We start from the raw sequence: 27,818 nt of genomic DNA, 5'->3' as shown, positions 1-27,818 counted from the left end.
GTCAAAACGATTTGGTAATATGGAATTTATATGAAACATTAAGGCCGTAACACACTATCGCACCGCACCAAGGTCTTTGTGCGACGCACCCATAAGATTCCTGTCATCTGGTAACCCTATGTGAACATGACTTACCCTTAAAACTACTCTGTATGGCTAACAAGGCAGTGGCCATATAAGGACCACGTAGCACCATTGGTAACGAGCAGTGGGCATATAAAAACCACCGGGTTTTTTTTATTGAATTAGGGGTAATAAAAAAAAAATCAAGAAATTACTTTTCTTTTTAAGCTATTACCTACCCGAATCAGTAATCAAAAGTAAAAAATGCGTCAGGCCTGTTTAAGGGTTAAAAATAACTTCTATCTGTGTTTTTCTAATAATTATCTGGTGCTTTATTTCATGCATGGTGTAAAATAATTTATTTGAAATACATACAGTATAATACCCTAATATCTGGGTGACCGAGCTTTGCCGGAAAACATACAAAAACTCAAAAATGCGCGTTTTCCCAGAGATAAGACCTAGCTAGATCAATTTATCGTCCCCGAAAACCCCCATACTTATAGCAAATTTCATCGAAATCGTTAGAGCCGTTTCCGAGATCGCCGAAATATGTAAATAAATAAATAAATAAACAAGAATTGCTCGTTTAAAGGTATTAGATTATCGAACAGGCAAATAATCATATCGAATTGGTTATATTTAAATTAAAAAGAAATTAATTAAGTACCTATTTATTCAGTCATAAGAATATAAGAGTTCCGCGTAACGGAACGTTAAACGTCAAGTTTTGGAGGGAGCGCGTCTGCGTCACACTTGTCATGCGTCGGCGCATATGACGTCACCCCCTCGCGCCTCGCCCCTCACGGTCATTCAATGATTCAGTGATAAACACAACTCGAAGGCGCGTTCTCGTTCGTCGCCATCGCTCGTCGCTCCGACTCGCTCCAATCCATGAGCTGATGAAGGACGTGTAGTGACCAGTGAAGCCACGAGCATGACGGTGGCTTGCAGGCAACCATCGCCGCAGGAACAACGGCGGTTTTACCATATTCTAGAAAATGACTGAAGGTCGTCAACATGACAAGTCGGTGAGTATGAGTATTTATGCCAAAGCAAACTTCGGCGACAATACCGGATCGTGTACGCGGTCCGTGACTGAGAATGTTAGTTATGCTGACGATAGTGACGATTAGTAATCAACTTTTTCGCTGTTGCTACATTAAAGTAGCTACCTATTTATACCGGCTTTCCGGACATGAACATGATGAACATCAACATGTGTTTGTAGGTACTTACATTTTCCTTATCATTCTTATCAAATAAGTAAATTGAAATTACGGATTATGTCGACGTAGTTTATAATGTTAATAGTCGATTTCGCAAGCATATTCATTTCATGGAACAAGAACACAGAAACTAAACATATACCTACCTACTTATACCATACTTAATAATAATTGTGTTGACAATATAGAACGAATCGGTATTCCTCATCCCATGTATGAACCAGTACGGTTACCATCAGTTTGTCACTGACATAAACGCCGTCGAGAACGTAATTTACTTTCTATACATCTCGCTTGCACTCGCATATTAGTGCAAACGGGATGTATAGAAAGTAAATTACGTTCTCGACGGCGTTTACGTCAGTGACGAACTGATGGTAACCGTACAGACGGCCTACCGCGAAAACCGAGATTCGCAAATTGCGGGATCTTTCTCACTCCAATGAAGGCGTGTGCAAAGTGACAGAGAAAGATGCCCGCATTTGCGAACTTCAGTTTTATAGCTCAGTACCAATATAAGGTACCTACTTTTTAATTAACTACCTATTCAAACTCGTCGACGATATTGCATGTCTATGGCATATACATAAAGGCTCCTCTTCACGTTGGGCCAACTCCAACGCCAAAGAGGGACGCAGCCATGCGTTAGAATGAGATAGCAATATCACTTGCTCCCTCTAACGCATAAATGCGTCCCTTGTTGGCTTTGGCGTTGGCCCAACGTGAAGAGGAGCCATAATATGGCATAACTTAGTAACTGAACTGACCCTTGAATTGTTAAATCATACTAAGTAGGTACGTAACTATTTTGATCGGAGGTCAAGATGCTGGTTTATCAATGAGTGAGGCAACTTCAAACAGTTACAATGGAACCAAGAGTCAAAAATAACTACCCAATTCGTTTATGGCACCAACCCTACTATAGTTCGTTTTTTTTAATGGCTCCTCTTCACGTTGGGCCAACGCCAACGCCAACGAGGGAGCAAGTGATATTGCTATCTCATTCTACCGCATGGCTGCGTCCCTCGTTGGCGTTGGCCCAACGTGAAGAGGAGCCTTTACATTAGAAATAAGGTAAACAATCTTGATGTGTCTTTTAATTGAATAACGCATTTTAAAAATAAGTTACGGCAAATATGTAACAATTATGAATCTAATACGATCATTTATATTTAGTAGAGGAGTTGTATGAAAACTTGTAGGTGAGGGTCAAAATAATTCCCACAAAGACGGGGTTTGATTTTTTTAGTTCTATGTTTGTATCTTTTTGACATACTAAAAATATATCAAAATATATTCATGCAAAACGCATTTATTGACATTTGAAATTTGAAAAATCAAAAATAATATTAAAAATCGTGTGTGGTATCAAATAACAGGAAATTACACGCTAAAAAAGATTGTGAGATTGATTTTACAAAATAAAAATAAAAAACATAAGTAGTGGCTTAAAAACTGATTTTTTTTCAATGTTGAAAGTTATTTTCTACACTGAAAACAAAACTAAACTATTATAGTTTTACACATCAAAATACATTGTGTAAAAGAAAAGAATATTTAATTCATGAATACTTATTTTTAATTATATTATTATAATATGAAAAATATAGGCTCACAGGCTCTATATTTATTTAAAAGTTTTATCAATAAACTGAACGCACTTCAAAGGAGGTGATTGGCAGAATATAAAAAACAAAAAACGATTGTAGACTAGTCATCCGAATTTGCTCGATCGAATTCTTGGCTGGAAGTGAGATATTTGATATTAAAGGACTCTTTTTTTAGTATTTTGTAAATAATTCTTTAGTATGTTCTAAAACGGTGGCGCATAGCAAAAATGTTCTTATACATAAGTAATCTGCATAAAATTACCCACAAGAAAGATTCAGTACAATTTTTCGCTAGGATCAATATTCAAAGAGATATTAACGCGGGAAAGTTAATTATAATCACTTCTAAGGTCCCTTTTTTTTAGATTTAGGTAAATAACTCGTAAACATTGGCCAATATAAAAAAATGTTGTTAAATGTTAATAATCTACACAAAATTCTCTACAAATAAGATTCAGTACACTTTTCGCCGGGATTAATATTTAAAAAGATAATAAAGAGGGAAAGTTAATTATAATAAATTCTAAGGTTCCTTGTTTTTATTTTTTCGTTAATAATTTGAAAAGTATGACTCGTAGCAAAAAAAATCTTGTACATAAATAATAAACATAAAATTTCCTACAAGAAACATGTAGAACACTTTTCGCTAGGATCAATATTAGAAACGATATTAAAGGAAGAAAGTTCATAACAATTAATTCACAGGTCACTTTATTTTAGTTTTTCGTAAATAATTTGTAAAGTATGACCTATTTTGCTATGGGCCACAGTTTACAAGTTATTTACGAAAAACTAAAAAGGGACTTTTAAATTTATTATAATTAACTTACTCGCTGCTTTATTTTTTTAAATATTGATCCTATCGAAAAGTGTTCCATATGTTTCTTGTAGGAAATTTTATGTTTATTATTTATGTATAAGTATTTTTTGCTATGAGTCATACTTTTCAAATTATTAACGAAAAAATAAAAACAAGGAACCTTAGAATTTATTATAATTAACTTTCCCTCTTTATTATCTTTTTAAATATTAATCCCGGCGAAAAGTGTACTGAATCTTATTTGTAGAGAATTTTGTGTAGATTATTAACATTTAACAACATTTTTTTATATTGGCCACCGTTTACGAGTTATTTACGAAAAACTAAAAAAAAGGGACCTTAGAAGTGATTATAATTAACTTTCCCGCGTTAATATCTCTTTGAATATTGATCCCAGCGAAAAATTGTACTGAATCTATCTAGTGGGTAATTTTATGCAGATTACTTATGTATAAGAACATTTTTGCTATGCGCCACCGTTTTAGAACATACTAAAGAATTATTTACAACATACTAAAAAAAGAGTCCTTTAATATCAAATATCTCACTTCCGGCCAAGAATTCGATCGAGCAAATTCGGATGACTAGTCTACAATCGTTTTTTGTTTTTTATATTCTGCCAATCACCTCCTTTGAAGTGCGTTCAGTTTATTGATAAAACTTTTAAATAAATATAGAGCCTGTGAGCCTATATTTTTCATATTATAATAATATAATTAAAAATAAGTATTCATGAATTAAATGTTCTTTTCTTTTACACAATGTATTTTGATGTGTAAAACTATAATAGTTTAGTTTTGTTTTCAGTGTAGAAAATAACTTTCAACATTGAAAAAAATTCAGTTTTTAAGCCACTACTTTTGTTTTTTATTTTTATTTTGTAAAATCAATCTCACAATCTTTTTTAGCGTGTAATTTCCTGTTATTTGATACCACACACGATTTTTAATATTATTTTTGATTTTTCAAATTTCAAATGTCAATAAATGCGTTTTGCATGAATATATTTTGATATATTTTTAGTATGTCATAAAGATACACACAAAGAACTAAAAACATCAAACCCCGTCTTTGTGGGAATTATTTTGACCCCAAAGGCTATATCCTCTCTACTAATTCTTCTGCTTTCATAAGTAATAGTTAATGATTTTTAAAAAGCGTTTTTCAATTAAAAGACATGTCAAGATCGCTTACCTTCTTTCAAGATCTTTCTAATGCTAAAAAAAACGAACTATAGTGAAATTCCTGCGCGCTGCTGGTGGCCTATTTAGCCTAGCGGTAAAGCGTGCGTCTTGAAAACCTGAGATCGTGGGTTCAAACCAGCTCCAATCAATGAGTTTCTTGAAACTTATAACATACGAGATATCATTTGATTGGTGTTCACCAGATAAGACGCTTTGACCATTGCGAGGAAACCTGCCTATTTCCAACAAGGTCTATCAATAGTTTTCCCTGTGGGTTGAAACTTTAGACGGGATTCACTATCGCGATATACATATCGTAAAAACTAGTGCCTCCGTGGGATTAGGTTGCCAAAGCGGAATCCGGGCTCCTTAAGGATGCGACCGGGAAAGCGTTCTAGGTCATTCATTAATTACATTACATCACACGAATTTCTAAGTTTTTTGTCCCTACCCCCCTCATTGTCACACAAGGTCACATTTGGCAAACCCCTCCCCCCCCCCCCTGGTGTGACGTCACAATTAATCAACGAAATTGGCAAATCGAATTAAGTAGGTTGTAACTATTATTAATATTTCATCAAAATATTTTTGAAAAAAGAAATATTAGTAATTTTATAACCCAAAACTGATTAGGAAAGTAAATTAAACGAATATAAATGATTATCGTTCCAAAAATCTGTTATTTAACTGTACAGCGAAATACATAATTTAAATAAATTAAAGTGACGTCACAAAGTTTGTGACTCCCCCGCCCCCCTGTCACAACATGTCACATTTTCTTGACCCCCTTTCCCACCTAAATGTAATTAATGGATGACCCCTTAGTATGAGAACAAACAAATGTTAATATTAAGAATATTTAGGAATAAAGTAAAAACTATCAACCCCGAAACCCCGATTTTCACCCACAGGTATTTTCCAAAAATCATTTTGGTGGAGTTTTTCAACAATTGACCGCCGTAACGCCTGTAGGGTTAGGGATTAGCATTAGCACAGCTAGGGCACAGGCAGGAGCGCCACATCGCCCGCGAGATAGGCTACCCGTCCCTCCCTAATTAATACAGTTAGAAAAGGATGGATACTTGGATAGTCTATGTCGCGGGCGAGCGCGATACTGTCTCGGCGCTCCTATGCTAAGCCTACTGATGAAACCGTTTTAATCTTACTATTAGTGATGTACCGACTATTGATTTGGCCGACTAGCCGACTAATCGGCGCTCGGATGGCCGAATAGTCGGCTACTCGGCCAGATCATTAGTTCGGTTCAAATGCACTAAAAAACAATCGTTTTACCCCTGTCGTCGCGCTATTTATCATATAGTAACACTAAAAAATTAAATAAAAAATCCTAAGGTTATATTTCATACGGCAACCGGACAATCGGACAAAAAAAAGCGACCACAAGGTCAATAATTTCGAACAAAAGTTTTCGTAAGCACCCTTAATAAAAATTTGGGTAAAATAGGTAAAAAGCTTATGAAAATATGTGCTGTTTATTTCTTTTTGCCCTGTTTTTCTGCCACTTATAAAGTGCCGACTAATCGGCCATTTTAGCCGACTAGTCGCCGACTAATCGCCGACTACAAATGAGGCCGGATAGTCGGCTTTCCCGACTAGTCGGTACATCCCTACTTACTATATTTCCTTTATAACAAAATCGTTACTCGTCGTGTGAGGTTAAATATTTATGGATGTTTTGAACTTTGAAGGGATATGAATATTACTTATTTAATTTCGTGTTAACGAGAATTTCGCCTTATCGAGGTTCAAGTTGTCGAGCTTCGACTGAATAATATTATAATGACTAGTAATGTAACTAATATTTACGTAGATAACAGTAATTACCTACCTAGCCACTAATGAATGTGTCTAGATAAAACTATACAATATTTAATTTATAATGTTCTTTGCAGAATAATAATAACGAATAATTTTCTTTTGAATGAGAACTAATAATGTCTCATCATCATCATTTTAGGCTTCAGTCGCCCACTGCTTGGCATCGGCCTCTCTTCGTGTAAGTAGGCCACTTATCCCGGTCCGGGGCTAGTCTCGTCCAAAAGTTCCCCGCAATTTTCCGATCGTCATGCACACAACAAGCCAAGGCGCTTCTTTCATCCGAAATGTCTATAAGCAATGTAGCGACGTAAACAGACACAAAATCATGAGGAAATAGGTACATACATTAACCCTATAGTTATAACGAATTATCTATATTCTACGAGTATGTCATGTTGTTAACCATATCTTCTATGCCATAAGTTATGGAAAAGAATCTGCTGTACTTTCATTCCAGTAAAGAGAAACTTCTAAATTACGGCAGTACGGATACTACGGATCATATTATCCACCCCCATGCCATGTTCAGTAGCGTCCGACCGAATTTTAAGCGCTGATGCGGAAGCGCTGGTGGCCTAGCGGTAAGAGCGTGAGACTTTCAATCCAGAGGTCGCGGGTTCAAACCCCGGCTCGTACCAATGAGTTTTTCGGAACTTATGTACGAAATATCATTTGATATTTACCAGTCGCTTTTCGGTGAAGGAAAACATCGTGAGGAAACCGGACTAATTCCAATAAGGATTAGTTTACCCTCTGGGTTGGAAGGTCAGATGGCAGTCGCTTTCGTAAAAACTAGTGCCTACGCCAAATCTTGGGATTAGTTGCCAAGCGGACCCCAGGCTCCCATGAGCCGTGGCAAAATGCCGGGACAACGCGAGGAAGAAGAAGGAGCGTCCGACCGAATTTTCGGCTTCAGCAGGCTTCGGCATAAAACATGGCCGAAGGTTACAAAAACTTCGTTTACGGTCGGACACTAATATTGGTTCTAATGTTCAACGAAAATTAATGGTTTCTGCCCTTCTTCCTGAACCGCTGTAGCTTAACTTTTGTCTCTTGAATATTTCAAAAAGTATGAATGTCCGTCTAATATGACTGTGCTGATATTTTATATAACGACACTCCCACACTGTTGTGTTCAACTCGCTGCAAAGTTACCTTTGGTTCCGATTCAAATGGAACCCTGTAACACGAAACATCTTTTGATTTTTACTGTTTTGCTCTTCGTTGTAGATTTTTTTTGCCAGTTTTCGTTATGAAAATGATGAAAGCCGAAGCTACCTTGGATCATTCCATGAAATTGTCTACTGTTTGTCCCGTACAAACGCGAAATTTTCTAAGGAAAGGTAGGTATAGGAGTTTCTTTTTCTGTGACCAATGTTCAAAAATATGCGCAGAAAAATAACCGTCGGACGCCGAAGAAAAAGTTGTAATGCATGAAATAAAATGCGTTTGTACGGGACAGCCCGTGGAATGCTCTCCTTACACCTGACTCTAACTACTCTAACCATTAGAGTTAGTACCTATACCGGTTCTTGGTCTATTTTTGGGAGGTTAGGTTTAGGTACCAAGCCGATCCCCCGGGGTGGCATTTCTATTGTTTTAATTTAAGTGTATTTGCTCAAAGTAGATACAAGAGCATACCTAACATGTTAGTAGGCAATGTTATTGTAACACAATAGCTAGATTAGTAAGAAATCTAGCAGCTCCAGTACGGGGAAGCACGTCCGATTCTAGGCTTATCACATTCCACGAATTTTGAACCTGTAACGTGACCGAACAGGATTTTGCAAAAGTCACGAAACAAAGGAAAATTACTACAAGACTAGTTTCCGGCTCTTTGGAGGAAGCAGACAGTTAAAATAGCCAAGGTCATTTGCGTTACTTCGGTAACGTCTGACAATATGTATTAGGGTGATTCACTTTTGTATGGAGAAAAAAAAGTTGTAATATTTTTCCTGACTTTGCTCACCAATGGAGTCTCCCCACACTAAAAACTATCTATTTCAATTTTCAAAAGAATCGAATAACGTTTAGAGGTTGCACAAGTTGAAAAGGTAGAGTGAGAACATTGCGTGAAAATGAACTATGTTCTAAAAGGCTACAAATATAATGACCACCAAAAAATACTTTGGTACCCTAAATAAAAAAATCATGCTTACCAAAAAAAATTACTGAACACCAAAAAAATAAGGCCTAAAAATACAAAAGTACCACCACTTTAATTACGACTGCACTTCAAATTGTATTCAAATACCAAATATATTGAATGATCACCAAAAATCATTAATGATCACCAAATCTTGAAGACCAACTTAATGCGATATTTTCACCTAAATAAACCACTATGATTACCAAAAAATTTATACATATTACCAAATAAAGTAAACTGATGCCAAAATTACTAGCCCCTCCCGCTCAACCCCCCGTAGCCCGCACCGCATACCTACCTAACCTAATCTACTTTTCTAGTAGCATTTCGTTATGCTACTAGAAAAGTAAGTTAAACTGCTATCAGTTAAGTGGGTTAGGTTAGGTTAGCACTGCGACCCTTACAGAAACGAAATGGTACTAGAAAAGTAGGTTAGGTTAAGTTTCAACTGCTACCCATACAGATACGAAACGCTACTAGAAAAGTGGGTTAGGTTAGGTTTGAACTGCGACCCTTACAGAAAAGAAATGCTACTAGAAAAGTGGGTTAGGTTAGGTTTGAACTGCGACCCTTGCAGAAAAGAAATGCTACTAGAAAAGTGGGTTAGGTTAGGTTTGAACTGCGACCCTTACAGAAACAAAATGCTACTAGAAAAGTGGGTTAGGTTAGGTTAGAACTGCGACTGTTACAGAAATAAAATGCTACTAGAAAAAGGTGACGAAGTGGATTAATTAATTTAATAGGATAACGATATATTAAATGATTGCACATTTTTAATTAAAATGTGGTTACAATTTTGTGATCATTTACTATTTTTGCGTTTACAATGATTATTTTGGAGCCATTTGCTTTAATAGGATAGCAAGATTTAAAAATTTGGTTATCATTTTACATTAAAATGGAGTTCTAATTTTGGTGGTCATTTACTACTTTTGGGTTTACAATGATTATTTTGGTGTCATTTTCTTTAATAGGATAGCAAGATGTAAAAATTTGGTTATCATTTCACATTAAAATGGGGATTGAAATTTGGTAATCATTGACTATTTTTGGGTTAATAATGATTATTTTGGTGTCATTTCCTTTAAAAGGATAGTAAAATGTAATAAAATTGGTAATCATTTCACATTAAAATGGTGTTATAATTTTGGTGATCATTCATGATTTTAGGGTGGTAAAATAGATTTTTTTGGTATTCAATTTTACTAAATCTGGTGATCAGTTAAATAGCAGCCGTTCTAAAATGACAAAATATAATGAACTGATACTAAAATCGAATGAGAAAACTGAATTTTGCGTCTAAAACACGATAAAAGCACTTTTCCTTTGGAAACAGGTGGAAAAACTGAAAAATCTTAATTAGAACATTTATCGAGTAACCAAAATCCAAGTTTACTACTAATTTTAAAATATATTTATATGTAGAAGGTTCGGTATCACACTACTGTCCGCTTTGATGGTAGCCGCTTAAACCATTTTCTACCCTCCGATGTAGAGTCGTTGGTTATTTGAAAAATCTTTGTTGATGATGTGCAACCTCTTAATGTTGACCGATTTTAATTTAACGTATAATATTTTTTTATCAGTTAGAACAAGAATTCGAGCAAAGTCAGATGAAAATCGAAAATTCGGAAAAATGAAACACCCTAATATGTATGAGTATAATTCAAACTGGTAATAAAATAACTCACCGGCGTAAATGGCCTCAACTGTACACAGTTACAACACACAAGCAATAATAATTATATTATGCAATGAGAAATGTAAACTTTTGTGCAAAATATGCCATCAGCATCAGTTTTGCATGTTCATTTAGATTTTAGACTATTTTAGAGTTTAAACAAAGCGATTTCTAAAAGTGATCTGGGGAAGCAAATACCTAATACCTACTCGCTGAAAGAGTTTTGCTTCTCCAGCTTTTTAAGCTGTTTTATGTCGGCTGTACACAATTGGTCCGACTCTAGTCAAAATATTAATTCATAAACCATAAACCATACAGGATGGATTGTGACCTTGCCTGTACAGTAAAATTTGCCGATTTTAATTTCCGACCGCGATCGAGCTGTTGATTGCATGTAGGTAAGCATTGCTGGTATGAAATTGATTGTGAGATTCGCTATCTTTATGGTCAGCACGTGTTGCTTGCACGAACATGTGACACCTATGTGACAGCATGCTAACATTGACCCCTCACTGGATGTGTTTCACGACAGTGAAGCCTCATTTAAAAACAAATTATTATCTGCTGGCAACCTCAGCTAGCTCGTCTAACTCACCTTAGTTACGTTGTGTGGAAAAATTATTGTTAATATTGAGTTGTTAATTAGTATTTTATAGTGACTTATTCTAATTATTGTAACTTATACTTACTTAGTTTTTTCTTGAGTGTTAACTTGAATGTGTAAATTATACATTATAAAACTTAATGCATGCTGTGATTGCCTGTAAGTGGGGGAGCAATAATAAATGTGCCCTCTTAGTATGTTACTTATATTTAGTATGTAAATTGTATCTTCTGTTGGTGATCCTAATAAATAAACAAATAAATAAACAAATAAACAAACCTATCTGCACACGACAATTTCTATGCATATAACAACAGGGTACGGCAATATTCTTTGGTACGGCATGAATAGTTCGAATTTCGGTCGACGTTCGCAAGTTCGCAAATTCAAACTGTCTGGTTTGTCAAGTTTCATCCTATTTTTTTCAGTACCTTAGTGCTTGGGTGTGTATGTGTCAGAACAACAGGGTGGTACTTGAATTGCCAAACGCACCCTCAGCACAAGAAAATTGAACGACCACGTGACAAGTCATTAAAACTAGTTTATTTGAACTCAGTTCTCAATAGCATGACGATTGACGACATTGATGATAGTATCGCACATCGCACGTTGACCTTCCGTGATTGAAGGGCATTATAGCACTTATACTCGTATATCTATTATCATTTCATACCTACTCTCTGGACCTGTGCGTGTGCAAATCAGATGCCAGAGTTGTATATTTATTGCTTGCCGAGTGCATAGCCGTAAAACGGGCTTTTCGTATTGTTGAAGTTCCCGAACTTACTGATAATTTAAAACCCCATACACCATTAATAGCTAATTGAGGCTTGTAGCACAATCCGCAGAGAAGGCTGGTCTTTATGCCTGTTCTATCGTCTATACATTGTACAACAAGGTACGCTCTGAAGAACTTTTTGAATCGGTGCCATATCGTCTCGATTTTACTACCGCACCACCCGCCAAATTGAACCCAAGCTGTGTTAGTATGTAGTTGTTGTTTTGCTATGTTAGTTATTGTGGTGTCAGCATCACAATCTTGCCATGTTACCCTGAATTTGCTAGAGGCAAGTGGGACAGCGGACAGTGCTCGTGGAACAGAGAGGTCATCCATATGCATCACATGCACGTTTAGGGGGTGAGGGGTCCAGAGAATGTGACATGTTGTGACAGGTTGGAGCGGGAGTCACAAACTTTGTGACGTCGCTTTAACTTATTTAATTCGCTGTACAATTAAATAAAAAGTTTTTGGAACAATAATCATTTTTATTCGTTTAATTTTCTTTCCTAATCAGTTTTGGGTTATAAAAGTAGGTACTTACTAATATTTCTTTTTTCAATAATATTTTGATAAAATATTAATAATAGGTACAACCTCCTTAATTCGATTTGCCGATTTCGTAAAAAAAATGTGACGTCACCCCAGGGGGGAGGGGATTGCCAAATGTGACCAACTGTGACAATGAGGGGAGAGGGGTCAAAAACCACCTAGAAATTCGTGTGATGCAATTAATGGATGACCCCAGATGACGGAGAGACAAGCGCCTCGCAAAAATCTGCCGCAATACATGTGTCATGCAAACGACAATAAAGTGTTTATTACTTTACTATGACAAGGTGCGAAATGCAACACAAATTCCTTGCCTATACTACTTACAGACATGCTAACAATAATGTAATCAGTGTCCTCACCGTCATATACGTATATATGTACCTACTTGTTTACTGGTCCTTCTGAGGCGATTGCTCGCCTATGCAATGCAGTAAACATATAAAATAACAGCCAGTACTTATGTCAGTAAGTAGGTAGTTATAGTAATAATGTTTATTGGTTGTTGATCACAATCTGAAAGTGTGAGTACAACTTGGTACAACCGTCAATCATTTGGGATATAGGTACCTACACCTATATCCCAAATGATTGACCGTTGTACACATACGTGTAGGTAAATGTTTTTTTTCTACGATAGAAATTCAAAGAAATATACGCTCGTGAACGCAAGAGCCCCTATGACGGAATTAGCCACATTGACCTTAACCCTGTATGTATATCGATACTAAAACGCTTAGCACGACGAATGTCGTACATTGACCCTCATGTTCCTGTATATCTCTATCGCATGCGCGTAATAATTATATTGTTGTCCCGCTGCTGGCGGTCAATGCTGTGCGAGTAAGATAGAGATAGCAACAGGCAGGATTATATTGTTGTCCCGCTGCCGGAGGTCAATGCTGTGCGAGTAAGATATAGTTCGTTTTTTTAGCATTAGAAATAAGCTAAACAATCTTGATGCGTCTTTTAATTGAAAAACACATTTTAAAAATAAGTTACGGCAAATGTGTAACAATTATGAATCTAATACGATCATTTATATTCTTTTGCTTTCATAAGTAATAGTTACTTTATTTTTAAAAAGCGTTTTTCAATTAAAAGACATGTCTAGATCGCTTACCTTCTTTCAAGTTCTTTCTAATGCTAAAAAAAACGAACTATAGAGATAGCAACAGGCAGGATTATATTGTTGTCCCGCTGCCGGAGGTCAATGCTGTGCGAGTAAGATAGAGATAGCAACAGGCAGGTCAATATACCTACGAAATTCCTTATGGTAAGCGTCTTTTCTATAATATTATTGCATTCGTGCCAGGGATCGGATACCGGTAATTTTTGTATGGGAACATTGGGAACGAAAACGGTGTTTTTTCGTTCTTTGTTTATTATTTTTTATGTCTAATTGGGCAATCTAATAATACGAAGTCGTTACCTAAATACACAACCGAGTCCTACATTTCGAGTATAAAATATTGCGTAAAATATGGTTATTTCGAAGTTTTTGCAAAAAACCGGTTCCGATTCCTGATACGTGCGGCTATTATAAATCTTATTTTTTAAAACCTAGTAAACATTACAGTCATTTTTATTTATGTTTATTAGTTTTATTACAAACAAACTATTACCTTTATCGAACTCAACTCAACAGGGCATTAAAAACTGGAAACATTAATTTATCATTCATACCTACAGATCGTAAATAATTTTCATTGGCATGAAATTGCCTAGGTAGCTAAGTGCTATCGGTATTTGCTTGGCTCTGTAATAATAATAACAGTCATTATTAAAATGACTAGTTCGTTCGAACGTCAGTAGCGTCAGTATCGAGTGACCAGTGGATCTAAAACATGCAGGGGGTAGAAGGTGATCTAAAAGTGAGTAAAAGTACCTACAATTTGCAATAGAGGTGATAATAATTATATAATTATGGTCGAAGTTATTAACGGCGGTGAAATAGTAGCCCGACGCGGCAAATTATGATACAGGGAACAACGACACCTTTGGGATAATTCGAACACATATACAGTGGCTAAAAAATTTAAAAAAAATTGGCTGTTTCATACATTTTGGCTGGTCGGAGGGTAAATTTTTTTTCCGCGATTTCGGGGTTGGTCCCATAGTAAAAGTTGCTCAGAATAATCCCAAAACCTCCCTGGCAACGGGAATGCAGTTACTTATTATTTCGTACCTTGTCACTGTGATAAGGTACGAAATGGGTCATAAATTAACACTTTCGACCGTACCTACGGAGACAGGTTTTGGTAATTAAAAAGTAGAATGGTCCAATTGATTGCAAATCTAATGCATTTATAATTTTTATAAGTATATATAATATAATTTTGAATTCAGGGCATGTTTGCCGCAGTAAGACTAATACTTACACAAATATTTATTCAAAAGTATAACAGAAATACACATATAACTACCCAATAAATATTACCTACTTAAATTAGGTAGGTATATCTGAAATATGACGCTTGTTGCTGATCAACCAAACTCATTCATCACTGAAACATAATAAAATATTAAATTACAATCAAACTGAGTGCCACAATACCATTAACATAGTTTCGTAAGCGATTTAGACAAACAGAGAACTATGTACTATGGTAGGTACGTATGAAAACTATTTTAAAATTATATAAAGTTTCCTGGCTGAAATAGCCTGGGTGGTTGTAAAAAACAAATATGCATTATGTCGTAAATCTGCATGTACCTACATGTATATATGTAGCTACAATTTTTTGCAATGTTTTCACATTTGTTCTCTGGTCAGTGAATTCTGGAATAACAAAGTAAGTAGCTAAGTGTACTACCTAATTTTTTAGGTTTCTGTTCTGTGTAAAAAATCACTCTAGCGGACATAATAGTTGTTTTTTTTTTGCCTGAAAATAAATTTAAAATACAGGTATATAATAAAAGCAACAATCAGATAGGTATAGGTTAGACCTAGGTAGTCTTTAGTTTTCAAGCTGCGCCAGTTTGGAGACAGGTTTAAAATGGAATTCTATAGTCTACTATTGTATGAGATACCTATTAGAGCAAAAGGGAGGCGCCATAAAAAAGGTTCAGTGCGATATTCCGTGTTTATCTATTATCATTTCTATGGTCTAAACCAGCGGTCGGCAACAGGCGGCCCGCGAGCCCTCCTGGCTATTTTGTATGTAATATTGTCACACAACAATGTCTGATAAAGTCACACATATTAACAAAGTGCGGCCCGCGTCAACTTCCTTAACTACTATGTGGCCCTAGGCTGCTAAAAGGTTGCCGACCGCTGGTCTAGACTCATTAAGTCATTATATCTTTTTCGATACATATTTAAAAGTGCATTATGCGAGTAGTCCGTGCGGAAAGAGAAGAGTCGTAGAATGTAGTGGATTGTAGCATTTCACGACTCATAGTCTAATAAAACATGGTCTTCCATTCCCAGAGTGACACGGGCCTACGTCACAACAACATGGCCGCTATATATAGCGCTATCGCATATTATCATATAGCGCTGTCGCTTGATGACGTAAGCCCGTGTCAGTTAGGTGACCTAGAAAAGACGGGAATGGAGTACCAGGCGGAGTATATTATTATACCATGTCACGACTCTTCTATTTCCGCACACATGATTGACTCTTATACATGTATTGGTACCTACAAAAGTATTATTTTTTAATATTTCATTTCGGGTCAAGCACGAGCGGTAAACAACAATATTGTTACCTCGGTTTGGTACCTCGTATTGTGGTTAAGTTAAATCGTAAAATAACTGCTAGCGGACTACGTATGTATAAACGCCTTTAAGTTATAATTCGCACTAAGCCGCGTTTGTCGTCAATTATTTGCAAATTTGCGAAACCCCGAGTCGAAAGGTTATGCATTGTCTCAAATCAAGGAAGTACTTAGCGACCTCCGTACCTAAACCATAGAAGGTAGGATGGTCTAGAAGTGGTATACGCGTGCCTCCGTGAGGGACAAAACATACGCAAATGCGACACTGTGATTGGTCGAATTCATTTGTTGCCCACCAATCCCACCATTCTCCATACTAATAAAAAGATGGGGAACATACAAAAAGTGAAACTGTGACAAGGACAAGCAATAATACCGCCTTCTCTGCTACTCCTACTGAAAGTTCCATAAGTGCATCTCGTTCGGTAGTTTGGCCCCTCCCCCCGTTTCATCTCTATATTATTGTACCTCTATGACCTAAACACACTAAGAATGCTTTGGCATTGGCCTTTCAAGATTCTACCCTATCGTAGTTTAACTCTACTACCTTATAAGTTTTAGAATAAAATGGGCGTGAAATACGGACAGACGGGCGTGAAGTAGAATAGGTATCTCATTATAGTCAGGCTCAATTTTCGTGCGTACTCTTTTTATCATGGAATTGATTGATGTCTCTAAATCTCTCTAATTATTTTCGATACTTGCTTTAAAATCATTATTAGGTACGCTCATTCACTTTTTAACATAAACTACCTATCCAGTAAAAGCGGTATTTTCGATCCTTTAATATGTACAACAAACTGTTCAAATATTATGCATCGGCAAGTGACGTGGAGTAGGTAGAGCCGCTCTTTTCACCCAGCAGCCGTATTTACATTATACGCCAAAATAAAATTCCCAAATAGAAAATAAGTAGGTTGTACGGTTGTTTTTATAACGGACGAGAGGGGTGACAATAAAAATAATAAGTACTAGCTGTGCCCGCGGCTCCGCCCGCGTGGAATTCGGTCTGTGTCAGTAAGTGGCTAATTACTAATCCTAATTTCTCTCCCTCTCCCCTGGAGGCGGAACTTGAAGTAAAGTTGACAGATGGATATGCTAGAGGACTGCAGTCCAGATAAAATATTTTAGAATTAGGTACCACTAAATAAAACTACACTCCAATCAATAGTTGTTTTCGCCCTTATTCAAATTTTACACGTGATTTAATTAAATTTTAGATGTATATCGGACGATACAGTAAGGTATACGCGCGCGAGCGAAAGCGAAGCGGCCTGCCTAGTTAGAGCGCCACTCACCGTGGTCTTCTTCAGACTCCTGAGGAAGACCACGTGCCCCTTGTAACCTCAATGCGTTGCGAGATTTTCGCGAATGATTGGATTTTTTTCTGGAAGGCATGGTAATGCGTATTAAATGCGAGTCCCAAATCGTTTGACTCCGCAAACCACCAGTGCCGTTTTGATGCCCTAAGCATTTCTAGACCATGGTGCCCTCTCTCCCTAGGGTCATCGAGATTACATTGAATTTTTTTGGTTAGTTGAGTGACGTTCATTGCCACATTACAGCTGAGAATGGAAATTGGTCACATCATTTTATCACGAAAATTGACAGTGCTGCAGCAGTAACGTTGCAACAGAGTAATGCTGCTGCAGTCGCCATACCTTAGAAAGTTATTGAAAACGCGAAAATTTTTCGATATAAAAACGCAATTTGATAGACAGTTGTACATTTTTACTTTTAGTATGGAAATCAGTCACATCATTTTATCACGAAAATTGACAGTGCTTCAGCAGTAACGTTGCAACAGAGTAATGCTGCTACAGTAGCCATACATTAGAAAGTAATTGAAAACGCGAGCGAAGCGAGCGCGAACATTTTTCGATATAAAAACGCAATTTGATAGACAGTTGTACATTTTTACTTTTAGTATGGAAATCAGTCACATCGTTTTATCACGAAAATTGACAGTGCTGCAGCAGTAACGTTGCAACAGAGTAATGCTGCTACAGTAGCCATACATTAGAAAGTAATTGAAAACGCGAGCGAAGCGAGCGCGAAAATTGTTCGATATAAAAACGCAATTTGATAGACAGTTGTACATTTTTATTTTTAGTATGGAAATCAGTCACATCATTTTATCACGAAAATTAACAGTGCTGCAGCAGTAACGTTACAACAGAGTAATTCTGCTGCAGTCGCCACCCGAATGTCACTTTTATCATATCCTGTAATGTCATTGTAAACGCGAGCGAAGCGAGCGTGAAATTTTTTCGATATAAAAAACGCAGTTTGATAGACAGTTGTACATTTTTACTTTTAGTCCCAACCAGGCGCGAATCCAGGATTTCATACAGAGAAGGGATGGGACGTTATTAGATGGGTACTTGTACGCGTATAAAAGTTTCATGTAGGTACCTACTCCACGACGACTGCAATGCTGATGCAGCCTGCGCTTTTTTTTCCTACGGTTTTGGTGCCCCCTAGACGTGGCGCCCTGAGCAAGTGTTTATTTTGCCTAAAAGGGTTAATCCAGCACTGCAAATGACAGAGGTCAATGTTTTTTTTTTCAAAGTACCCACCTTGTATGAATATGGATTTGATATGGATGCGATATAATTACATTCATTACGATTAGGTATAATTCATGATGGAGAAAATTAATAATTTTAAATAATTATGCAACTATACGCGTGTTGATAATTATGTGTGTTTATTTTACCACTATGTAACTATGTAAACTCATTTTTAGTTTTCTTTATTAATTAAAGTTTACTCAGTTCCCCAAAAGACTGTGCAATAAGGGGCAATTAATTTACTGTCGTTTAATTTTGTTGTATTATTAATTTATTAAATCAACATAATTATTCAATTATTTTTGTTGATATCCGTACCCCCTGTTCTAAACTTAGAGTTAATTTGGCAAAATCTTTCCTCGGTGGCTTAATCATGTCACTACGCATTAAATTCAGCGTCATCTGTTAGTTTACCAGGGTACTCAATAGTGGTAGCACATCTTTGAAAAAAGTTTGCCCCTCCTTCCTAAGTAGCGCCATAAGATTCAGGGGCAAACTTAAGTCAATCGAGTGTTGTGGCTACCCTCCCTTTTAGGGGTTGAATTTTTATAGCCTATAACCTGGCCGGGGATTTTCTCGACAGATTAGTAAAGTTTTCATCAAAATCCGTTCAGCCGTTTTCACGTGATGCGCGTTCAAATAAACAGACAAACAGATAAACAGACAAAAATTCTAAAAACTTTTGGAACGTGTTCTGTTATCGATTCTAAGTATCCCCAGCCAACTTTTTTTCAAATATCTTCCATGTACAGACTTTCGACCGTCTTCAGCTTTATTATATGTATATATAGATAATAGAGTTAAAAGATAATAATTTACCTAATTGCCCATATCTACTTGTACAATTGAGGCATCTTATTTCTAAAGCAATATTATGTTTATAAAATTAGCCTACAAAAATATAAGTAGGTAATGTAATACATATAGTACGTAGTTCCGAGAAAATAGTGATAACTATCCTGAATTTTGGTTGATACATACTTAGTCCACGCAATTTACGAAAATCTATTCTTTCAAAACTGTTTCCACAGGTATGTGTTGCCCACAGACAAAACATCCTCCAGACTTAGCATAGTCGCTCTACCCCCTCTGCCACGCATACGGTAATTTTACTCCATGTTCGAGTCGAAAGTGTCTTTGTGTGACGTCCGTGTATTTGAACGGACCAATCACGGCACGGGATTTCGCTCACCTCGTCCCCCGCACCCCCGCATTTTTGGCAGCATCGGTTGCATGAAATAATTGTTCTAAACTCCGTCTAGAGGATTCCTAGTCTATGGTGTTGCGATAGTATAGTCGATTCTAGTATTCTTTAAGCAATATTAAGGTTCGAAGTCGATCAGTGCGTTGACTGGCAATTGGCATAAATTTTTCTCCAGTGGAACATTTTTTAGGAGGGTGTTCTGATATTCATTTGGTGAATGTTTAGTTCATTTGTGCTAGTTTAGTTTGGTATTCAGTCTTAGAGCACATTTAAGTAACTAGACTTAACTAAACCATCTGTCATCTTCGATGGTCGGCACCGCATCCTAAAAAGCATGCATGTAGACATCAGTGACATTAACACATTCAGTGCCAGCGCGTGCTACGCGCTACGAACGTAGCCGATAACATGGGAGAAACAGTATGTAGCGAAAAACGACTACGGACAGAGCACCCGCCCCGCCTGGCGGGTTACTGGTAGGGATTGCAAATCCGAATCTATTTTACAAAATCCGGATTTTCGGATAATTTTCACGCCGAAATCCGAACTTCGGATAAAATCCGGATTTAGGGAATGTTTTCTTGGTACCAGGAATTAAAAAAAAAAAACGACTTTCTAATAAGAAATTAGTCTTTTTATTTACTGTAATAGTCTTATGATCAAATAACAAGTTATATTAATTACACAGTTATATTATATCAATAACAAAAGCAACTTGGAAACAAAAAAATATCTTGTTTAATAATTTTAATTAAGAATCCTACAGTCATGACACTGAGATCAAAATTTCTTGGGGGTTTTAGCACATCTCCACTGCGGAAGTTGCGGAACCTAAGTCAAAGTCAAAGTCAAAATATTCTTTATTGAGTAGGCTTAGCAACAAGCACTTTCGAATCGTCAGTTACAAATATTATCTTATACTAGACGGGCCCGCAGCTCCGCTCGCGTAAGTGAAATAAAGAGTTTGTCTTAAGACGAAACAGGAGCTGAGTTTTAAATATTTTAGGTAAATATACCCGTCTCGCTAACGGAAGCGGCACCTAAAAATAGTGCGATAAGGACAAGGCGAAAAATCCTGCGTAAAAATCTCAAAAATCGAGGTTTCGTACTCCTCTGTTTCCTCCTCCAAAACTTAACCAATCGTAACCAAATTTGGAAATCTAAATGATTATGAAATTATCTGTGTCGGACCGTTTTGTTTTTTTGGCTAATTGATATCAGTTTTGAATGCCACGCCTCTCATTGCGGCATAGTCAATTAGGCCATTTTGGCCATTTTTGAAGGGCTCTAGCACCTTAAAAAACAAAAATATCAAAAAAAGCAAAACGGTCCGATACAGATATTGACAATATTAATCTGTGTTGAAAAAAATCATTGCTCTAGCTTCAAAAACCACGGAGGAAAACGAGGAGTACGTTTGTATGGAGAAATGACCACTCCCGTTGGCTCTTAAATTTAGTTAAATACCGATATTATTATGTATTCAACCCTACCAGGGTTTATAACTGTGATAGGGATTTCTTATTTGTAGCCGTTATTTGGATAATTTAATTCGCAAATTTCTCATTGCGAAAGGGCAAGATGGTATTTTTTCATCTACGTAGGTATTTATTTAAAACTTGATTCAACAAAAACGAAATTATTTATTTTTATAAGCCTAGTTGCAAAAACATTTATTAGATTAATTTCCGCCTTAAGACAAATATGGACGACCACCGCCGATAAATCGCCTTTTAATACAAGTCCCCATTTCCCTTTCTGGATATTAACATTAGGTACTTACTACGGCTACGGTGACGCAACGACCCAAAGTGAGTCCTAGCCTCCGACACCAGATCACGCCATGTTTCTCGGTCTTGCAATAGCTCTCGCCAGTCGCCATGGCCGAGGTTGAGCAGGTCTTGAGCAACTACGTCGTTTCAGCGGTACCTAAGACGTCCACTCGGGCGTCTCCCATTTTGTTGTCCCAAGTACGCTCTTCACGGCACGGTCCTCTCCCATTATCTCTAAGTGTCCGAGCCACTGAAGCTGCCGCTTTGGTCTCTCAATATTTCGCCACTATATCGTAACACATCCTTATTTCTATGGCAACAAAGTTATATTACGATATTTGGCTGACTGCTGACTGTACATTTGCTTATTTGCAGTAATCAGAACATTTTAACGGTGCAAAAGGCAATTGTATAATAGTTTAACAAAAAATACGAAAATTCGGATTTGGGTTTAAAAATCCGGATTTAGAAACGGATTGAAAAATTGGCGGATAATCCGGATTTTCGAAGTTCGAATAATCCGGATTGCAATCCCTAGTTACTGGCAGTGATTGCGTTAACAGTCACCTAGTGCTAGTGCAAACGCGCCCTAAAGCCAAAAGCCACTACGCCAAGCCACGTACGATTTATTGCCAAAATGACCAAACGAGCGTGAAGCGTCTCCTTTTCAGCTTGGGCCAATAAATGCTATCTTATACCTGTCTTTGTTCTTCTCTACAGGTCGCATTTCTATTTTCATTTGTCCCTGCCCCACGTGACAGCTGCCTTAAAGTACATAAGGCAGGGAATGATTCATATGAACTATTCCCTTCTTTGCCCGGCAGAGACAAAAGGGAATTACACCGCATTTCTCAACCGATAATAGTAGATTGTTAACCAAGGGTTGAAAGGTACCCATTTCTGTCGAGGTAGTTTGGCGCTCGAACGGAGTGAGAGCGCCAATAGTCCGAGACGGAAATGGTGCCTTTCACCCGAGTTAAACACTCTACTTTTCATATCGAATGCGAGGAAACCAAACAAGACAAGGCAATTTCGCAAAATCAGTAATTGAAGTATGTACCTAATAGACCTACGGCCATGATTTTTTTCCTTGGACTTACTTGCAATCGGAGACTTTACATGTGTGGAGATTAACCCCTCGAACGCCAGTGTCAAAAAATTTCTACTGAATTAATAACCTTTCAACTGTTTATTATAGTCCAAATTGTCTGGGACGGATACGGGACAAGGCAGTTGAGGGGTTAAATAACCCCTAGCGAAAATCATGTAGATTGAAATATTTACGAAAACACACATTTGTTTAATAAACTGCAGTAATTTTAAAATTATTTGTTCATTATAATATGAAAATCAGCGGGAATGCCTCTTACTTTTTAATTTTATACTTTTTCGTTCTAAAAGCCGCAACAGACTACCGGACCGCACCGCGACCTTGGTGCGCAAAAGTATTTTAAATATTAAATAACAATTTAATTAATAATATAAGAAATTGTTATCTTGTATTTTATTTTATTTTCATGAATATAGTGCAAAATAACTTTAAAAACCAATTTAATATCGTACAAACGTTTAACTGTGGCTGTATAAGATTCTGCCTTTGCTCATTTACGCAAGTGTAAGGTTTAAAAAAATATTTTTGGTGTATTCCTTTTGGTTCCCGCCTTATGAAATCGAGAAATAGAATTCAACGAAAGAAATCAAGAATAATTTGTTTTTAACAATTTACTTACATAATTTTTTATAAAAAAAGGAACAACGTGGAATTAGTAAAATTAAACAATTACCAATTGTTCCAGGCGAGGAAATAAAGACACTATTTTTCCATTTTGTTTCCACCCAGTTGTTCGTGGGATGGGGAAAAGTGGAGTACACCACTTTTCTGCGCTAGAGCATAAACGTATCACTTTCTGCGCACCTTTTAGAACAACAACGACCAACTTTCAGAGCATGAGATATGAAAAATATTTTTGTCTACGCGACGCCATGGGAGTGCGCGAGGTCTACAGCTCACAGAGCCACTAGTTTCGTTTTTTCTCTATAATCTTATGTTGTGTAGGTACTATTTTAGTCTACAAGCTAGTACTACTAAAGCCAACTTTCTTGCCAAAACGAAAATTAGAATAATATAAAAACCCTTGTTCTCATTACAGATGTGCATACGCATCTGGTTGGAGGTGGGTCACGCGTGTGAGCCACAGCGTTCGTCGTCCGGCCGCGCCGACTGGCGGGTGTGGGTCCGCGGCGTGGCCGGCGCTGACATCAGCAACTTCGTGCACAAGGTGGTTTTCCACCTGCACCCGGCTACAGAGTTCGTCTATCCTAAGAGAGGTGAGTGTCCTGATCCATACGCCTCTAGCTGGAGATGGGTAGCCGACTGGCGGGTGCCGGTCCGCGGCGTGGCTGGCGCCGACATCACCAACTTCGTTCACAGGGTGTTCTTCCACCTGCACCCGCCCATGGAGTGCGTTTACCCTAAGAGAGTTATATTGAAGCCATAAGTACTCTTGGTCACGGCATCAAAATGCAAAATACCTCTGCTGGGCAAAGAATAGAGCTTGCATTCTCGTAAAATTGCGCTTCTTAATTATTTATATTGACAAACCTAGGGTAGAAAAACAAGCTACAATAAACATAATAAAAACATGAAACATCCCCTTCAGGCACCTATTACAAACTTTTGCTATCAAAAATGATAATTGTAGGTACCTACCTATGTTTAATCAAATTAATATGCTGATAATTTACCCTATCTAATATCTATTTACACTTAAAATAGTACCAAGTACCGGAAGCCGCAGATATCATAAAATCTAACTGATCTTGTACGAAAAATAAACCATTGCTTTGATAGTCAGGTTTTCTAATTAAGGCGACGGTAGCGGTGGGTAAAACTTCAGATTCTGTCAATTTATCACAATTTTTAAGAATCCATAATTATTTGTCTTGCCTATTTCGAGGAAACTGGACAAGTGCTCTTTAGAAAAAGCAATGAAAATAAATTGCACCTTGCCCAATTGTCAACTATAATGCGGCGTCACTGCTACCAGGTGACAGTAGAGACGGATTACTGTTGCGATAGCTTTTTTATGAACACTCTATATAAGTTACCGGGAATACCGAAACAAATAAATTTTCCGTTACTTTAAATAAATATCAACATTATATTTATTGTCGATATTAAATATTATGTGTAATGCTCATGCAAAGAAAGCAACCGTCTGAGTTATCTTTAATGACATAAACATGTTTAACGGCCCATAACGTCCTATCACCTTTTATCATACACATGGCACGGCTTTAATCGCAGCCGGATGCCTACAGTACCTATTGTTTTCTGTATAACGTGAGATAATTACTATTTATAATAAATTACATCGCTACTTTTCGTATTCGCAGTTCTCCAAGAGCCGCCATATGAGATTCAAGAGTCTGGCTGCGCGTCAATCGAAATTCCTATCCACGTGTACCTGAAATACAGCGCCAAGCCGAAGAGGATACGGCTTAAATATAGTTTACTGATAGAAAATAGCGCACGGAGCAGCTCGGAGTCCCGGTGTATCTACTACGACTTCGGGAACCCGTCCGAGCAGCTCCGACAGTGTCTCATGAAGGCTGGAGGCGAAGTCATCGCCAGAACAGGCGCGTTAACACACCCTGGCAGCTTGCTCGTAGTCCTATCTGACAGCGGCGAAGAGCGGCGACGCCACAGCAAACAAAAGAAGTACGAATTCGTCGAACCCATTCAGACTAAAGAGCATTACGAGAAGAAAGTTTATGACCGCTCCAAGTGCGAATCGCCGGTGGATTTTAGAAGTTTGCTGAGACAGGTGTCGATGACAGAGGACGAGATAAAGCACGTGTCGCAGCTGTATTTATCGTACAGTAGTTATGAGAAGTCCGGTGACGCGCTGCCGCTGCCGCCGCTATCGGATCCGATTTATCAGGTGCCCGAGTTGCCGGCATCGCTGCGCCGTGCGCTCACCAGCGTAGAGGCCGACTATGCGATGCAGTGACCCCTTAAGCTCTGTATTCACATACTTGCAAGGGCGGAATGACAATGTTATTTCTGGCCTCTCGCCCATGCATGACTTTGAATACGGGGATACTCAAGCGAAGCAGTATAAAAGCGTAGGTACCTACTTCTTTTGCTCATAGTTAACTATTACCCGTACTTTGAAATTAGTAATATACTAAGCCTGGATCGCTTGAGAACCGTTCTCGCCCTCATTTTTTGCAACGCTGTAAAATAATAATAGTTGCCACAGCTCAGTAGTCAATCTCGAAGCTCGTAGTCTACGGTGCCATTTGACACTTGCCATTGCACTTGTCGTTATATTGTTCTTATTTTAATTATGTTTCTAATTATATTTACTGTTAATTTAATGTGTCTTTGTCCAGAGATTTATTTATTTTGTGTTTTTTTTTTATTTATTTATTCAGAACACATACAGTCATACAAGATATATAAGTCAGAGGTGCGTAATACGCACATAAATCTTAATACTGAAAAGACCTGGAGGTTCATAAAATATATGTGTTAATATGTGTTATCATTACTATGTTGTTTAAGTTACTATACGTTAGTCATAATTATCAAAGTTCAAGAGTAATATATTTTTTACGATAATTTCTGTTAATGTGTGCTGTGACTAAGATCTCAGATTACTTTTTTCACTGACAGGGTGATAGAGGTGCTAGAATAATTTTAAGCTCATATCAAAATTATATATTTCTGTACATATATAGTACCAAGTTAGGTGCTTTTATTACTTGTTCTTTTTAGGGTTCTGTAGTCAACAAGAAGCCGTTTTCGGAGCTTAGTTTAAATTAAATAGGTTGTGTACCTATTTTATTGTAGTACCTAGCGGCTACGGAACCCTACACTGAGTATGGCCTATGGCCCAACATGTTCTTGGCTGGTTTTTATGTTTACGAATAGTTTAAGGCCCCAGTACACAATGGGCCATCGCCGGCCATTCCAAGGGACGCATTTATGCGTTATAGGGTGTAAGTGATATTGCTATCTCATTCTACCGCATGGCTGCGTCCCTTGGAGTGGCCGGCAATGGCCCATTGTGTACTGGGGCCTTTACGTTTGTTAAGCTCGCTCCACACTCGCGTTCACGGCTTCTCGCCGCGATTCGCGCACGAGTGTGGAGGGGGCTTTGGTTTATATTAATGTAAATGTATTTTTGTTAGGAATGATTGTGAGTATAATTTGTATGTTAGGCTTGGGCGTCGTCAGTCGAGATTTTATTAAGTATAAGTAGTAAGTATATTTTATTTCGTTTTTAGGAGTTATTACATGTATTTTTTTGAAGGAATCCTTTTTCCATGTTTCTGATAAGAGGGGCAGGAAAATAACGCATACCTTTCACCGACATTCTCAGCTAGCAGAAAATGGGGGGTCCGTACTGAAAATTTCTGGATTCTGATAAAAATGAGAAGACTTATTTTTTCTAAGTGGCCAATCCAGGAATTTTCAGTATGCCCTAAGTACCTAGCTGGTTACCTATAACTATCCCTTACATATATATACATAACTAGCGCTTTGCTAGTTTCGCTGACACTGTGCCTTACTAGTATGGCGAAAGATGTGCTTGATGGTCAAATATTAAATTTACTTACCGAAAGCAATGTGTCAATGTTGTATTTTCAATAAGTAATAATCCCGTTACGTCTGCCTTGACGGAACGGTAATAATCTGGGTACGCCTATGGCGCCTATACTTTGTTTGCATAAGTATATTGAATATAGGTATGTAGATAAGTATAGGGCTTATGAAATCTATCCTTTCGTCGGACACGTTTAACTAGAGTTAGACCAAGCTAGGGAGCGATTTTGATAGCCCAGACGGTGCAAGTGTTATTTTAAACGTCAAACGACTAATGAGAATATGACGTTTTTTAAATAACACTTGCACCGTCGGGGCTATTATACTTGGTCAAGCAGATCTTGTCAGTAGAAAAAGACGGCAAATTTGAAAAATGTAGGCGGCTAGGGGTATCGTCACATAGAAAATTTGAATTTAGCGCCT

At 37.4% G+C, this 27,818-nt stretch overlaps 1 protein-coding gene across 1 annotated transcript; it reads left to right on the top strand.

Moving 5' to 3' along the window:
* The first annotated feature begins 790 nt into the window (after positions 1-790).
* On the top strand, positions 791-26,727 carry LOC134798720 (protein ENL-like). Its single transcript, XM_063771104.1, has 3 exons — positions 791-1,094; positions 23,932-24,109; positions 25,178-26,727. The coding sequence occupies exons 1-3, from the start codon at positions 1,065-1,067 to the stop codon at positions 25,792-25,794; spliced, it is 825 nt and encodes a 274-aa protein (XP_063627174.1). The 5' UTR covers positions 791-1,064; the 3' UTR covers positions 25,795-26,727.
* Positions 26,728-27,818: the final 1,091 nt, after the last annotated feature.

This window comes from Cydia splendana, chromosome 17 (genome assembly GCF_910591565.1).
Source record: "Cydia splendana chromosome 17, ilCydSple1.2, whole genome shotgun sequence".
Taxonomy (NCBI): Eukaryota; Metazoa; Arthropoda; class Insecta; order Lepidoptera; family Tortricidae; genus Cydia; species Cydia splendana.
Note: the sequence above shows the minus strand (reverse complement) of the source record. Positions and strands in the feature narration are given on the sequence as shown.

Bases quoted from the DNA above. Each gene is read 5' to 3' on its own strand.
- LOC134798720 (XM_063771104.1), top strand. From the start codon at position 1,065: ATGACTGAAGGTCGTCAACATGACAAGTCG. The intron at 1,095-23,931 runs GTGAGTATGAGT...TTCTCATTACAG, and splicing joins GTCGTCAACATGACAAGTCG to ATGTGCATACGCATCTGGTT. The intron at 24,110-25,177 runs GTGAGTGTCCTG...TCGTATTCGCAG, and splicing joins GTTCGTCTATCCTAAGAGAG to TTCTCCAAGAGCCGCCATAT.